Source organism: Cydia fagiglandana, chromosome 17, assembly GCF_963556715.1.
Source record: "Cydia fagiglandana chromosome 17, ilCydFagi1.1, whole genome shotgun sequence".
NCBI classification, from domain to species: domain Eukaryota; kingdom Metazoa; phylum Arthropoda; class Insecta; order Lepidoptera; family Tortricidae; genus Cydia; species Cydia fagiglandana.
Genome location: NC_085948.1, coordinates 1969907 through 1986931, shown reverse-complemented (window position 1 = coordinate 1986931; position 17025 = coordinate 1969907). Strand labels below are relative to the sequence as shown.

General features: G+C 39.8%; 2 protein-coding genes across 7 annotated transcripts in view; one reads left to right on the top strand and one right to left on the bottom strand.

The window, feature by feature from the left end:
- LOC134672789 (RNA-binding protein lark) overlaps positions 1-17025 on the bottom strand; it is a 529293-nt gene that overhangs the window by 201861 nt on the left and 310407 nt on the right. The gene's annotated exons all lie outside the window — the stretch shown is intronic.
- On the top strand, positions 751-10756 carry LOC134672784 (cytochrome P450 4c21-like). Its single transcript, XM_063530728.1, has 11 exons — positions 751-861; positions 4345-4517; positions 5002-5091; positions 5611-5721; positions 6724-6912; positions 7346-7539; positions 8085-8154; positions 8437-8638; positions 9140-9291; positions 9543-9716; positions 9909-10756. The coding sequence occupies exons 2-11, from the start codon at positions 4352-4354 to the stop codon at positions 10061-10063; spliced, it is 1503 nt and encodes a 500-aa protein (XP_063386798.1). The 5' UTR covers positions 751-861; positions 4345-4351; the 3' UTR covers positions 10064-10756.

The window sequence follows — 17025 nt, the reverse complement described above, 5'->3', positions numbered from 1 at the left end:
TACTTACAACTGAGCGCAACTTAAAATACTCCATATTAGTCTTTACAAAGATGCAAACTTTCATATGCACTTGATGCATAAGTACCCTTCTGTAATGGAAAGCCACATTTAATGTTGACATTGGTATAATTAAGTCACTGTTGTACGGAATAGGGTTATTTTTTCAATTTGACGGGTGTTTTTCCGAGCCTTGCACATATATTAATCCCAATCCCATGGTTGACTTCTAAAAAGTGTCCAGATAAAATGCAAAGGTACACCGAAGTTCTGTTTTGGCAAGTTTCAGCTCAAGTTTCGACCAAAAAAGCTGCCGAATCTATATGCCGCGCCGAAACTGTATTTATTTTGGATAATGTCCGGCCGAAGTTTCGGTTTCGGCAGGTTTAGTTATGCATAGTTACTCGTAAAAATAAAATTTCTACCAAAGATTGGGTTTCGATTTCGGCAAAAAAATATGTTTCGGTCGCTAGTTGAGCGAGAGTTAGCAATCGTCTCTGTTGCAGCTTGGATAAAAATGCTTTCGTCCGAATGTTCTCCTCTACATGTCGCATTTCTCGTGAATTTGGAAAAAAAATCAAAATGGCGGAGCATTTATTCAGTTTTAAGCTATGGTCGCGAGGTGTACAGCTCACAGAGCCACTAGTAATAACCACTTTAGAGTATAGTCTTGATTTACACGAGGCCAATGCCTCGTATAAACGGCCATTATCAAAGAGTAGACACAATATCTGCTGCTAATCCTTCCTCAGTCGACTTCCTGATAGCTGATCATTAAGCACTTAACTCACTTAGCCACTTAAGACAATGATTATGTGCCGCGAGCCTTAATTCTAGCTCATACCGCGCAGAGGACTAACGTCTGTGAGTACTGATTTATACTTACTGAAAATATTGATAGCTTGGCAATTGCGAATGCGATACTTATTGAAGATAGAAATAGATATAGAAATATTTATTGACAAAAAACACGTAGAAGATACATTCATGCCTATGGGTTCTGAGCTAGCACCAGTAAACGCATCGTCAAATTTAAAAGGAAATTGGTCATTACAAAACAAATAATAATAAGCCTTAAAACCTATATCCTAATCCGGTAAGTACCCGGCACAAACGTTCCCAAAATACCAACGGCGTTCCCGCGCTGAAACCACCACCACCACCAACATGAAACCACCAACAGTTAAATGTCAATTCCACCAGCCAACATTAGTAAACAACTCAGAATTTGCATCTAATAATTACTTTGCACTCTTGTGGATAATATGCCATCCATTTATCCAGTTTTCGTAGAAAAAAGAGAACTTTCAGGAGCTGGTGTGGTAAAAAAACTTTAAGTTTTGCTATTCAGAGAAAGGCGAATGGAATGGGCGATATAAATTAAAGCGATTTTAAACCCGGCTAATCTAATCATGAACGTATGATTCAAATAGCGGCAGCAGTCTCGCTCGAAACGGCAGTGTTTTCGGGCCGCATTACGGCGCGGCAATGCTGCTTGCTGTCGAAAATGGAATGGAACCTTTAGAAAACGCGACTTCATACTCTTACGCATGTCTTGTAGAAAAGGGATAAATAAAACAGGCCAAGTGCGAGTCGGACTCGCGTTCCAAGGGTTCCGTACATTACACAATTTTATTGTTATCAATGTATTTTTAGAGCTCCTAAACCTTAATCAATATGTAAACCGGCCCTAAGGCAAGTGTACACGTTTGTAGAGGCTTTATAGGAAAAAAAATATCGGTGTCTTTGAGAAAGTTAGTTGATTTAAGCTCAGGAATGCACCCTTGAAATTAACGGAAATAAAAAAAACACGATGTATAGGTAAAGAACTACTTTGTGTATTATTTTTTCAAAATTTTAGACCCAGTAGTTTCAGAGATAAGGGGGGGGGGGGGAGATAATTTTTGCCTACTTTCTTAAAATACTTCTAAATTATATATCCTTAAATTCAAAAATAAATACATATCTGAGATGTTCACAATGAGCTCTTTCATTTGATAATATGTAACACAAATATAGTTTTAAAAAAATCACTTGATTACGTTACATGTCCGTCTTTTGGTCACAAACCTACCTACATATGTGTACTAGAACTTTATTGGTCCAGTAGAGTTTCAGAGAAAATAGGCTGTGACAGACAGACAGACGCACGGGTAATCCTATAAGGGTTCCGTTATTTCCTTTTGAGGTACGGAACCCTAAAAATTACCACTGTTTATCTTATTTTAATTCTAATTGAATAATTAATATCTTCCATAGAAATGCAAAACCACATACGCACATGATCAAGTATGCTAATGCAAGGACATCCGTGCATTAGCATAACACCTATAGCGAGCTGCTTTTAAAAGTTCATGGAAATTTTATGAATGGAAGTCTTTCATAAAGTATCTATACAATTTTTCAGCTAGGTGTACCTAGGTATAATTATAGAATCAATTAGTACTGTCAAAGAGAAAATATACATAGAGTGCACACTCCATATATCAGTTTTAGTAACAAAACAACTACTATTTTCGTAGTCGACATCTAGCATTGAGTAGTGAGTAGCGGAATTATCAGTACTAATTATATTATAGTACTATCCATGGTAATATCACTCTTTTTGCTAATCAAAATTGACTCTTATTACCGAGCAAGACAGTTGACCATAAGAATTAGAGGAAATCAAACTAGAGGACCGTGTCTGACTCACACCATTTAAATAACTATGCAGCAGATCATGTCATAAATTGATATATTGATTTATTGTAATATTTACATTAATTGTGTAATTACTGTAATTACATATGGCATTATTGTCTATTGACGTCATTACTCCTTCCGCATTTTTGCGTTTCCATCAGAGATGTGCGTGGGTGAGTAGCTAGGCATGTGTTTGTTATGAAGCAACTGAACCACTTAAGTAATTTACCTATCCTCGCTCAGCGCAGCTCAAATAGACAATATTCTATTGCAGCATTTTCCAAACTAGCCACCCATAGGTGGGCCGCGAGCGAATATTAAGTGGGCCCTGAATACAAGGGAATCTGAGAGTTACCAATATTTTATGCCCCGTTTTTAAGACTGTCAATAGGTGGGTCCCGAATTCGGCAGTATATTTGTTAGTTAAATCGAAGCCCAGTCAACTTTGGGAAACAAATCCCTCGATACGTATCCACACAAATCTCTAATGGAAGCGCAGCCTTATTCAAATCGAGATGCGATCCTCTAAACTGAAAATCATAATTCAAGACCAAAAAAAGTAAGACAATGTTGCCACTGCAATAATTTGTTTGTAAAATAGTAAATTCCTTTTTATAAATAAACACGCTAAGATAATTTATTTATTGGTAATTTTACTCCTAGGATTTACAAAACTGTGGTCCTAGTGAAAAAGGGTACAAGTCTCGCGCAGTAGATGTCATAAGGTCATAAGTGTTACGTGAAAGCGTGGAACTTACTCCCTATAGCATCTGCGCCGCGCGAGACTTGTACCCGTGTTCACTAGGGGGCCACAAAAGTAGGTTACTTTTATTTACTTATTTTTACAGAAATACAAGACGCGCTAGTAAAAAGTGGCAACATTGTCTTACTTTTTTTAGTCTTGAATTACGATTTTCAATAAAGATAAAAGATAAAGATAAGATAAAAGTTTCTTTATTGCACATAGAAAAAGAAAAGTTACAGAGGTATATTAATAGTAGGTATTAATAGTAATGCGCATAGCAGTGCGTATACAGAAAATTGCAGAGGTCCCCGCACTAGGCCAGGCTAAGGCGTGTATCGCGGGAGACCAGTTTACCATATTGTGCTATGCCTTAAGCTACATAATATATAAAAGGAGAAATACAATATAATTTGGGTATGTAGTGCAAGCTTCGAATAGTAACTATGGTCTAAGATCCCACATATATGGTCGACCTTCACTAATCTGACCGGATTTTCGCAGGCAACCCTATACCATTGTATTTGCAATAAAATTACCATCATTTAGATGTAATTCAAGCGTCAGACAGATGAGTGCAATTATCGATATAAAATCACCTCTTTAAACACCGCAAACAACATAATAGTGACCGGAAAAAGATGGGCAACCTAGATGATTTATGTTGTACAAGTTGTATACTTTCCATTGAAACTTATTTCGTTCGTCGGTCAAATCGGTGAAATTTGCCGAAAAAAATATGTTTTCAAAAATTTATTAAAAATTGCTTTGACCATATTTCTTTAGGCAACCCTATTTATTTATGTTCTGGAACATGTTTTCTTTCATATTTTCATAGTTTCATCCGTCAGACAGATTGGTGAAGGTCGACCATATGTGGGATCTCCTACTAATATAGTTTGACTTCTCTTTCTTTTCAGAGGAACAATGTACTACACACTAGCGTGCTTCTGCGCGGTGTTATTCTGCGCGTGGGCACTGTCGTGGCTGCGCACGCGCCGCCGCCGCGCCCGCGCGTGCTTCGCTAGCCTGCCCGGCTACCCGACGCTGCCGATTGTGGGCAACGCGCTCAGGCTCGCCACATCCACTGAATGTAAGATCACAATCAACTTGACTCAAGGAATTAAATGTTTAGATCAAAACTATGAAAGAATGTATGTCTTTTTCATTCTTAAAAGTTGCCTTGTATTACACCAGACTAGTGCCCTATTTATCAAAAGTTTAACACAAGTCCCTTTCTAACAAAAGCTGTCAAAAAAGGACTTCCACTTGTATTACAAGTTACAAGTAGTAACATGAATGAGTTGCGTTCTCCCGCGGGTCTCCATACATCAAGCGCGACTTCAAACTAGTATGGACTCGCGCACGGGAACGCAACTTATGCTAGACCGCCTGTTATTCAGAAACTAGCATGACTTTTCACTAATTTTAAAATTTAAAAGTGATGTAAAACATAGCCTTCTTGGTACCAATGTTAACGAAAATTTTCGACTCACAAACGGTCCGAAATTGTAGTTATATTTTCAAAATGACGGGCGTTGGACTAAGTAGTAATATAAAAATGATTGTACTTGCAGCCATCTACCGCATGATATTAGATTTATCAGAGAAGAGTGACAAGGAGCAAAAACCTTTCATATTCTGGTTCGGGCCAATACCTGCCGTAGGTAAGTCCTCTAACCATCTTAATGGGGTTGGCAACTATCAAACGTTTGCATAGATGGAGCCATCATAGCTTGCCCCTTATTCTATGAGATTTGGCTTAAATGGCTGGCATCCAGGGTATTAAAAAGAACAAAAATTTGACACAATTCTATGGACTGACAGGGCAAGCTATGATGGCGCCATCTGCTAAAAACTTTCACCGGCCAACTCCATTGAAACATTTTTATTAAAGTCTTACACAGAAAAAAATGAAAAATACGTTCAAAATGTCGCTTTAAGGATGACTCATGTTAAACCGGGCCGTGTCCGGGCCGGAGCTTCCGGCGCTTACTTTTCTATGACATAACAGGCGATCACGTGATGCTTTCTATAGAAAACGATGCGCCAGAAGCTCAGGCCCGGTCTAACGTGCAGAAACAAATACCGAGAACTTTTCATGGGAACTTTGCAATTTTTGACAATTCTTTTGTTACCTACCTATAGATAGGTATGTATAATAGTTTGTTTAATTCGCTTTACAGTCGTAAGCGACCCGGACTCTGTGAAGCAAGTTACCAACGCGTTCATAGAAAAGCCATTCTTCTACAAAATCGGTCGGATTTGGATCGGCGAGGGGCTTGTCACGGCTAGTGGTACGTCTACATAAGTTTTTTTTGGTAGCCTCTAATGGTGTCCCACTGCTGGGCAAAGGCCTGTCCCCTTATCTTCCACGACTCCCGACATAGCGCCTGCTTTGGCCAGTTATTAAGTAAACTGGCAGATTAAAATAATAAATGCTATCATGCTAAATAAATAAATGCTATGCTTGGCTAGTCTGCATGGCCATGAGTAAGCCCATTCATAATAAAAAAATAAATAAATAAATCCGACAGTATAATATGACTGTATATTAGGTTAGGATATATGTATGTAGGGTTGCCAGATGGTCGGGATTTGGCGGGATTCCCCCGATTTTTAGCATGTGTTCCCGATTCCCGACAAAGTGAAACTTGTCCCGAAAAACAGCTTCACGTTATAAAACAATAATTTCAAGTTCCGAACTGTCGCCGAGCAAGCGAGCTGACGTAGTGCCAATAATGTAAAATATCGTTGTTTTTAATATAATCACTTTAATATGAATGTATTTTTTTTTCCCCAATTAAGTCCCAAAATCCCGAAAAATAGATATTATTTCCCGATATTAGCGCCTTTCGATCTGGCAACCCTATATGTATGTCTATTCCTCCTTCATTTGTGTTGGTTAAAACTCGAGACAATTGAGTTCTATGCTTTAAGACTCGACTTGGTTTTTCAGACTCTTAATATGTTAAGTCGAAACTCTAGTTATTGTCAACTTGTTAAAAGCCCGAGTCGTTTATAGAGGTCAGTAAGTAAGTCATTTTCAGGGAACTCTGCATTGTCTTCATATAACTTTATGAATTAGGTACAATCAAGGTATTATGTATATAAACTCGACACGAACAAATATATATTCAGGTTACAAATCATTACATGATTTCCAACTGTCAGGAACTAAACAAAGTCTGAGTCTTTGATTTTTGTTTCTTTAGATTTGGCATAGGTAATATAGGTATCTAATCGCCATCTGCGTTAAGCTTTGCGCATATATTCTCATTAACAGTCTGCTTTGCCAGGATCAGTATGGAAAAAAAACATTAAGAAACTAGCCGGCACATTTGTGGGCCCAATAGTGGACGGCTACCAGGGAGTGTTCAACGCGCAGGCGCAGAAAATGGTGGACAAGTTGAAGGGCGAGGTGGGGAACGCGCCATTCGACATCATGGAGAAATACCTGGCGTTTGCTACGCTGGAGTCTATATGCCGTAAGTTGCAGAAGCTAGCCACCATTCGTGGGTGGGCTGGGGGAGCTACCAGGGGCTGTTGAAAGCGCAGGCACTGAAGATGGTGGACAGATTGAAGGACGAGGTGGGGAAAGCCCCGTTTGACATCTTGGAGGAATGCCTGACGTTTGCTTACGCTGCTGGAGTCTAATATGCCGTAAATAACTAAATATGAGTTGATTTGCGCTGCTAATAAACTACAGCACATATTTTTTCACCACTCCAGCTCCTTAAAACTCTCTATATTCTCCAAAATGTGATGCGAGTTGCACATTATTCACGCTCATGTTGTCTGGTAGGTAGAACTTATTGACGATTTTGAGTAATAAATATTTAACAGCGTTCATTTGGATTTGATTTGTAATGTTTTATAACTAATACTTTTCTCGCTACAGACAGGACTTTCTCATTGCAGAAACAGCGCTCGGCTTCCCAAGCTCAGACCAGCTAGTGACTACAGAGTACTACCAGGCCTTCAGTAGGACATTGGAGCTGCTGGTGAGGAGAGGTGTCAACCTGCTTATGCATCCCGACTGGGTTTATCAGATGACGCCTATGTACAAAGAGTTGGTGAAATGTGTCGAGATACTGCACAATGTTTCAAACACGGTAAACAACATAGCATTTTATACATCTGTGTTAAACTTTAGAATAACGTCACGAGAATGAGAAACTATATTATGAACGATTTTTCCTTATTAGCAAGACGTGAGTTGGGTTAGGTACTGACCTTTCTTTGAGTCTCCGGGTGGTCCAAGCCCATAGTCCAGATTCTTCGCCAAACCCATTTTGACAATCACAAACTTGCTTCAACACAACACATGCACACCCTAATATTGCCGGAACCACACCACACTTGCCACAATTGGTACCTACGTATGTAGTAGATATTACATAATAATCATAATTTGCTTTAAAATAACTAAATATACTATGGATTAAGCGTAATTAAATAAAACAGTTTAACCGTGGGAGAATTTTCATATCAAACTGACTTGAGCGTGAAAACAAAGAAAGGAATAAACAAACATAATATTCTTGAGCGTGACATTAACACAAATGTCACATTAGATCAAAAATTTGGAACACAGCAAAGAGTTTTTATTTATTGTTAATTTATTAAAATAAAACATTGTTGTTATTTCTCTTCACAGGTAATAGCGAAAAAGAGGAGTGAATTTATCGCAATAAAACAGAATGGCATTTCTAAGGAACATCACATAGGTAAGTTAATATTGATTGCTTAAATTTTCACAAGTAAATATAATACTCGTAGTAATTAAGCACTCGCCTTCGGGTTCGCACTCATTTGTAAAATGCTTATTTACCGCCCTTAATACACAATGTACACTTACAGTCACCAAACGGGATTGTTATGCCATATAGGGTTCTTGTTAAATTGGAAATTCTATAGCGTAAGTATTGAATAACCAATTTAGCTAGGACCCTAAATGGCGGAGCGGGGGAGATACATATATAACCTACTACCTACATATTTATTTTCAGACGAAGGCCAAACAAAATTCCGTTCATTCCTCGACATTATCCTCGAGCTGAGTGAAGCTGATCCCTCCATGACAGACGAGCAAATCCGGGCAGAGGTGGACACGATCATAGTGGGCGGACAGGAGACCACGGCCACCACCCTCACGTATACCATCCTGATGATCGGGAGGTATCCTCGGGTGCAAGAGAAGATGTATGCTGAGTAAGACCTAAATTTATTAAACAAACTTTCTTAAATGCTGCCTTAGTAAGAGACACCTAAACTAAGTAAGATTTAGTTCAGTCTCTTAAGAAAGATCAAAGTGACTTCAACTAAGGATGCATCACTCAGCTCACTCTAGACCGCGCCGGGCCCAAGCCGAACCGTCCGAATGTCATTTTCCATGACGGCTGATCGGTGATCACGTGGTGATGGTGATCATCCTCTATTGTCGGAGTGAACTATGAATGAGGAGATCCGTGAGAAAGGTTAAATTGACAGACTGCCCCATACAGTAGGTACTTGGGCGGAGCACTGTTGTAGGACCGATTGCAGCTATAGTAAAAAGGTTTTTGATTGGCAATCGCAAATCAGGGGTCGCAGAAAGAGAAGACCCTCCACAGTCCAACTTGAGCTATTTTCTGATTATGAAGGCAACTCACGACCTTCGTGATATTCAAATCAAAGTACAAATGTAAAATGAATATGAATTGGTTGTTTCAGACTGCAGTCAATATTCGGAGACAGCAAACGGCCAGTAGAGAAGAAGGACTTGGCCCTAATGACATACTGTGAGGCGGCCATCTCTGAATCTCTACGGCTTCACCCGCCCTTGCCTATGGTAGCGAGAGAGGCGACACAAGACTTACAGCTCAGTAAGTATTATGGCAGCAAAATTAAAAATAACTATAAAAAAAGAACGCCATAGCAAAACATCGGTAATCCTAATTGTCGGAGCAATAAATCAGGCACTGTGCATTCTCTTGAGAACGTGTCATGGTTGTGTTAGGGCAGCACAACTTCTCAAATTTCCCCTTCAAAAACTTCTTTCCAATATAAGTTCGCTATCAAGTGATCTATCAAAATATTCAGCTATAGATTTTTAACAGAACTTATACTTTCTCAGAGCATTGCACCATCCCAAAAGGCGCATCATGCATCGTGAACGCAATAGGCGCCGGTCGCTCCCGACATAACTGGGGGCCCGACGCATTGGAGTTCAGGCCTGAACGATGGCTGAACGGGGCAGCACCCGCCGCGGCGTTTCTGCCGTTTAGCTATGGGAAAAGATCTTGTATCGGTATGTAAAGTAATCTGGAGTTAAAAATACGCAGATTTTTTAGTGTCAGGGTGTGGAAGTGTACCCATAAACGTCAAATTCGACCAAAAGGACAATTTATATGCCTGTATTACTTCTAAGACGGCGCAGTTATTTTAAACAGACTCTAGAAAGGTGAGAGAAAGTCATTTGATTTACCTTTCTTTCTTCCAGGTAAAAGATACGCCATGACCCTGCTGAAGACACTTCTAGCATATTCTCTAAGAGAGTTGGAATTCGTGGCCGAGGCTGAAGAATTACGGTTCAAAGTAGACATCGCGCTCAGGCCCGCCAGCGGCCATTTTGTGCAAGTGCGACTTAGGAAGTAACGCCACAGGTGCGCTAGCGGCCATTTTCTACAAGTGCGACTTAGGAAGTAACGCTACAGGTGCGCTAGCGGCCATTTTGTACAAGTGCGACTTAGGAAGTAACGCCACAGACCCGCTAGTTACTATTTTGTACAAGTGCGACTTAGGAAGTAACGCCACAGTTGCGCTAACGGCCATTTTGTACAAGTGCGACTTAGGAAGTAACGCCACAGGTCCGTTAACGGCCATTTTGCACAAGTGCGACTTAGGAAGTAACGCCACAGACCCGCTAGTTACTATTTTGTACAAGTGCGACTTAGGAAGTAACGCCACAGGTGCGCTAGCGGCCGTTTTGGACAAGTGCGACTTAGGAAGTAACGCCACAGGCTCGCTAGCTGCTATTATGTACAAATGCGACTTAGGAAGTAACGCCACAAGTCCGCTAGCTGCCATTTTGTACAAATGCGACTGAGGAAGTAACGCCGCAGGTCCGCTAGCGGCCATTTTTAACAAGTGCGGCTTAGAAAGTAACGCCATGATGCCCGGGCGTTTTTGACCCCCGACGCAAAAAGAGAGGTGCTATATAAGAACGTAAAATAATAAGGAATCTAGTTAAAATAAGTATTATTCACTGAATTACATTGTGACTTGGCCTTACTTCAGTAAGAAGAGTCTTTGTTATTTTTGTATTAAAAAACATATTATACTTACCTACACGTGGATCTTTTCTTATAATTCCTTATACTCCCACGCTGCCCTATTTGGATTAAACACCCTGTATAGACATTGACCACGCTGGACGGACAATGCGAGAATCTTAAAGCTCTTACGGTTTTCGATATAACGAGCGACGCTAAGCTCCGAATGGGTAGGGTGACCACGCGCCACGTGTATTGTGAAATATTTTTTCAATTTCTAATTACTGAACTTGAAGAAAGAGGGAGGCGTTTGCCCAGCAGTGGGACACAAAAGGCTAACAAATAAATAATAAATAAAACAAATAATATTAGGAAAACACGAATAAAAACTAAATTAACAAATGTCTAATATTAGGGGTATTATGTGTTACGTTCTACGTCCAAGATCTTGATTGAGATAGTATAACGCCTCCGATGACCCATAGATCCCGCTAGCGTCTATGTAGTCGCTCCGATCCGATGTACGAGTAGACGAATCGCCTGATGGTAAGCAATTACCGTCTTGCATGGATACCCATTCAGGTGGTATTTAAGATGCGAGTACGCTCTGCAACGCACAGTATTTGTTCTACCATGCCAGAGACGATCGAGACTTCTATATAATTAACCTGGGAGGTGCTGGCGGGACATTTGCATTCCAGGGGAAGGAAATTGAAAGCGGATTCTAAGGTCCGAACCAGCAATAACTAAAGACGCAACCGAAATAAATGGCATACTTACCTAATTCTATAAATAATGATCATTTTGTAAATATGTATCAAATGATAATTATTTCGTACAGGTATTTACAAAGGAAATGTACAGGTAGAAGTTTGTATGCAAAGGTGCTACAAATTCGTACAAAAGAAGGGTGATTGGGTAGTATTAGCCTATCGCAGGTACTGATAGACGGGTATGTAATTCTGGGATATAAAAAGAATAACCTCTGCCCGCGACTTCGTCTGCCTGTATAATGATAATAATAATTTTGATAATAATCACTCTGAGTACTCTTGCCTTATGTCTTCCCACGGACTTCTGCCCGCGATCACGAAACCCACTAGGCAAAAGACATGTATTGACCATATTTATATTAAATATAATCATGAATCAGTAGGAGCTGTCTGTCCTTGTTCTGTCACAGATCATGATTTAGCCATGGCTGGGCTTCGGCTCCCCGGAAAAAATCTTAATTCTGTGAAGCGTAATCGTGTCATACATAAAGTGAACTATGAAGAAGTGGCTAAAGAACTACGGTCAGCAGACTGGTCAAGTGTTACTGGTACGAGTGATGTAAACGAGGCTGCCGCAAATTTCGATCAACTGTTTTCTAATGCCGTCAAAAGCAATACTCACCCAGTTAAACTCAGCAGAACAAAATTCACCATTAAGCCTTGGATCACGCCGGGATTACTGCGCTGTATGAAGCATAGAGATAGGTTACACTTACGTGCTAGAGGGGATCCACAAAACCCGATTCTGCGCTTAACATACACAAGATACAGAAACTTTTTCGATAATCTGTTATACACATTAAAAAACGAGTACCAAAACAAAGAACTGACAAACAATAAGAACAACCCCCAAAAATTGTGGCAATCAATTAAAACTATATGTCAGAACCCAAAGCGCATGAACGATGCTGAAAATCTCACTAACGTTAGTGGGAAATCTAAATTGGAGTGTCTCAATAACTGCAACCAGTATTTTGCTGAAAACGGGAAGAGACTTGCCGATAAAATATTAACCGAACTCTCGGAAACACAAGAGTCCTTAGCGGACAAGTATAAACCCACCCAGATAGCTGTACATTCTTTTTTTATGCATCCTACGGACATGTATGAAGTAGATAGAATTATTTCTTACCTAAAACCAAATAGTGCACCAGGTCCTGATGGCGTAAAACCTTGGCTAGTAAAAGAAATTAAAGATGTTATTCTTGAGCCTCTCACCTTCATTTGCAATCTCAGTCTTCAGTCCGGCCGTTTCCCTGACAGTTGGAAAGTTGCTTCGGTAACCCCTATCTATAAAAATGGAACTAAAGATACACCAAGTAACTACAGACCTATTTCGTTGCTATGTGTTTTTTCAAAAAACCTCGAAAAGCTAGTTAATTCAAGATTAATAAAATACATAGAAAGACACCACCTGATTTCCAATCGCCAATTCGGTTTCAGAACTGGGAAGTCGACAGAGGATGCAACCATTCTCCTTGCAAACCAGATATCTGGTTACCTCGACGACGGTAATATGTGCATAGGCTTATTTTTAGATCTCGCCAAGGCTTTTGATACTGTTTCACCGATTATCCTCTTGAAAAAAATGGAACACATGGGGTGAGGGGCCCTGCTCTTGACTGGTTTGCTAGCTACTTAACCGGACGCCATCAAAAGGTAAAAATTGACCAACACAGTAGCGATGAACTTCCAGTTCTTTTTGGAGTCCCACAGGGAAGCATTCTGGGTCCAACTCTATTCATTTTATATATCAATGACATTTTCGACTTAAAACTCAAAAATACAGAAATCTTATGCTACGCTGATGACACAGTGATTCTGGTACACGACAAAACATGGGACAGAACCTTCTGCCAAGCAGAGAATGCTCTAGCTACAGTGGCTTCTTGGCTAAGTAATAACTTGCTCACGCTAAATATAGACAAAACTAACTTCGTGACATTTTCAAAATCGCGTACTACTACTCCCTCGACAGATCGTGATATTAAATACCACACATGTGTATCAAACCCTGTTGCCACTTCTTTTTCACCAGCAAAACCTTGCTCATGTCAAACAATTACGAGGCGCGCGTATGTCAAGTATCTGGGGCTTCTATTTGATCAGCATCTCACCTTCAAGCAGCACATTAACACCCTGGCCGCAAGAGTGAGGAAACTAATTTACGTCGTAAAAAGACTCCGGGATAGCGCTTCTCGCGAAGTGCTACGCATCGTGTATCTTGCACTGTGCCAGTCTATTATACAATACGGGGTGGCTGTCTGGGGTAGCACAGGAAAGAGCCACATGATAACTATTGAACGCGCACAAAGAGCCGTGATTAAAGTAATGTACAAAAAACGCTATCGCTTCCCCACGAATCGGTTGTACTCTGAGTCCAAGTTACTAAGAGTACGCCAGCTCTACATCCTAAAAGCAGTCACGCGTACCCACCGCTCCTTACTTAACTCCTCGTCATATAAGGAGATGCTACTAAAGAGAACCTTCAAAGCCCGACTACCCCCAGTTAGGTCTGCGTTGGCTAGGAAGTCTCCAGACTTCGCACATCCATACACCTACAACAATATTTGCCGGGCTCTTGACATAAAATCATTGTCCGTTCACAATGTCAAAAGTAAAGTAACAAATTGGTTGACCACTTTATCTTATGCTGAGACGGAAAAACTGACAACGAAGGCTTAACCACCACATAACACATCTTCTGGCACACACACACACACACACTTCCCACACAAACTCACGCCCACACTCAAAATTGAATAGCATGATTAGTCCTTTTAGTTTAGCATGATTAGTCCTTTTAATTTAGTTTAGTGACTTTGTATCATATAGCTTGTACTGTAGTAATTATTTTTAGTATTAAGCACTGTACAAAAAATCTGAATATAGTTGTCAATCGCTCTCGCAGACTTCCAAGATACAGGCTCAGCCTAGTTTGGAGTCTGATAGATATATTCTGCACATGTATACTACTCTTTTATGATAATAAATTATTTGTATTTGTATTTGTATTTTGTAATAATCAAATCTGCGCAGTGTCCTTCCCGGGCCACACACTATCTCCAAACCAAATTTTATCAAAATCGTTTCAACAGTTTAGCGTGAAAAGGAACAGAGGGGCTACCGCGAAAATCAAAATTTGCAAATTGCGGGGATCTTCCTTCTCTTTAACTCCAATGAAGGCGTAATAAGAGTGACAGAAAAAAATGCCCGCAATTTGCGAACTTCGATTTTCGCGGTTATAGCCCAGTACCCCTAGTGTAAATTTTATTCGATAGCGTGACGTACCTACGCGTTTTCGTTAAGTGTCAATTTGTATGGAATTTTGAGTTTCCAAAACGTTCCGCTTGGCGCGCTGTTCACAAACCGATAGAAAAATAAATATCACGCAAACGTGAATGCTCGTCACGCGATAGCGTAAATAGTGTAAATTTCATTCGATAGAATGAAATTTACACTGCACCATTCACTAACCCGGGGTCAACCGATTAAACCTGGAATTACCATGGTTGCCAGTACAATTAGACACTGGGTTAACGGTTTAACCGGTTAGTGGGATGGTGCAGTGGCCCTAAGGGGTTAGTGTTACGAACTTGAAGGGAGAGTCCGTAACTTTCGTGAAGGCTGGTCACCGCGTCTAATCCCGCTAATTGGCAGCGCGTATTGTTGTCGCCCTACTTCTGTGCTGCACACGAGCGGAGGAAATGGACCATTTTTACGTTCCGCCATTAATAAAAACATAATGCCATTCCTTTTACAATCATATAAAATTGTCCGAGGCATAGACAGACAGAGAATTATCACTAGTATATTTATTTCATATATTCCGACTGATGTGATTTCTATGCGACTGCTAATTCTTTTTTACCGCTATTTCGGCATTGCTCCCATAATAAAAGTGGTTCAATAAATAAAATAAATAAAGTGGTTCAGTATGACCTATAAAGTCACTACGCAGAGTATATGGCTGCTGGTTAAAATTTCACGCTGTATATTTCAATTTCATTTATTTAAGGAGAGTGATAGGGTGTCCAGACGGGACTGACGAAATCAGTCGATTTGTTCAGGAAAATAATTGGTCAATCTCATCTAGCGTCCACACGTACACAAATTAAATCACCAATTTGCATTCTACTATGAAAATTGGCATTTTTGTGTCCCCACCTGCTGATGTGATCGGGGAATCAAATTGGTATTTGCGTCCGCACGGCCCTGTTCGATCGGAGAATTTCATCAGATTGGCGAAAAATTGTCTCGTCTGGATACAACTTTAGTGCTTACGACTATGACTTATAAAATATTGTTAGTTTTATACTTTTTATAAGTCTCAGAGTTATAGGTAGGTTGTAGTGATATGAATAAATAGACTTTCAAATTGAATATAACGACTTTAATTAGGAGATCATTATAAGACCGAGACATGAGATAATAGACAAAACATAGAGCATGTGTAATAGATAAACTAGTCTTAGTATAGTATGAACATCAGTGATACCATCACAACATCCCCCTTATTTTATACAAAATTGCCACTTAGCCTCTTATACAAGATATGCATTAATTTTAATTATTAAAACTATTACCAGTCAAATTATAAGTTTAACCTTCTAGGTGGTTTAATTAATCGACCAAATCTAGAACAGTTAGGTGCAGTAGTCTGCGATGCAGGAGTCGGTGTAGTAGTATACTCTGCCTGACCCGTTGCTGACTCTGCCTCCTGGGATTGGGTTTCCTGTTTAGCTGACTCTCGGTGTTGAGGTTCCTGCTTAGGTGTGTCACGGAGCTTAGGCGATGGTGATACTGACCTTGATTTTGGTAGAAGTATGTGCTGTCTGTTGCGTCTACCAACAAATCCATCTGGACTGCTCACAATATAGGATCTTGGTTCCGGACCGACATCTACTATTTCTCCTGGCACCCATACACTATCTGGACTCTTTTTATAGTATACTTCATCTCCTTTTTTAAGCTCTGGCAAAGTGTTTGTTTTTTTATTATAATATTTTTCTGAAGTTGTTTGATTTTGTTGTTTGGTAATTAAATGTTCCTCAAACCTAACTGTTTTAGGCCTTAACTTTTCTGCTATGGTAGGTAACTGAGTTCTAAGACTACGTGACATCAGCAATTGCGCTGGAGAAGCTAAATTTCCTCGTGGAGTGTTCCTGTATTGGAGAAGAGCAAGGTAAGGGTCTGCGCCCGACTCATCACATTTAGTGAATATTTTTTTACATATTTTCACTCCAGACTCAGCTAAACCATTTGACCTGGCTAAGTATGGACTAGAGGTGGTATGTTTTATGTCCCATTCAGAGGTAAATTTTTTGAACTCAGTAGAGTTAAACGGAGGACCATTGTCACTCACTATTTCAAATGGAATACCATGACGGCTAAATATAGGTTTCAGTGTATTTATCAGAATACTCGCACTGGTTGTACTAACACTACTAACTTCAATATAATTTGAATAATAATCTTCAACTACCAGGTAGGTTTTATTTTTAAAATACATAAAATCAATTCCAAGTTTTTCCCATGGAAGTCTTGGTATGGTATGTGACAGTAGAGGTTC

Coding starts and splice junctions, on each gene's coding strand:
- LOC134672784 (XM_063530728.1), top strand. CDS start 4,352: ATGTACTACACACTAGCGTGCTTCTGCGCGGTGTTATTCTGCGCGTGG. Junction 5,092..5,610: donor CGGGCCAATACCTGCCGTAG/GTAAGTCCTCTA, acceptor TTCGCTTTACAG/TCGTAAGCGACCCGGACTCT. Junction 7,540..8,084: donor TGCACAATGTTTCAAACACG/GTAAACAACATA, acceptor TTCTCTTCACAG/GTAATAGCGAAAAAGAGGAG.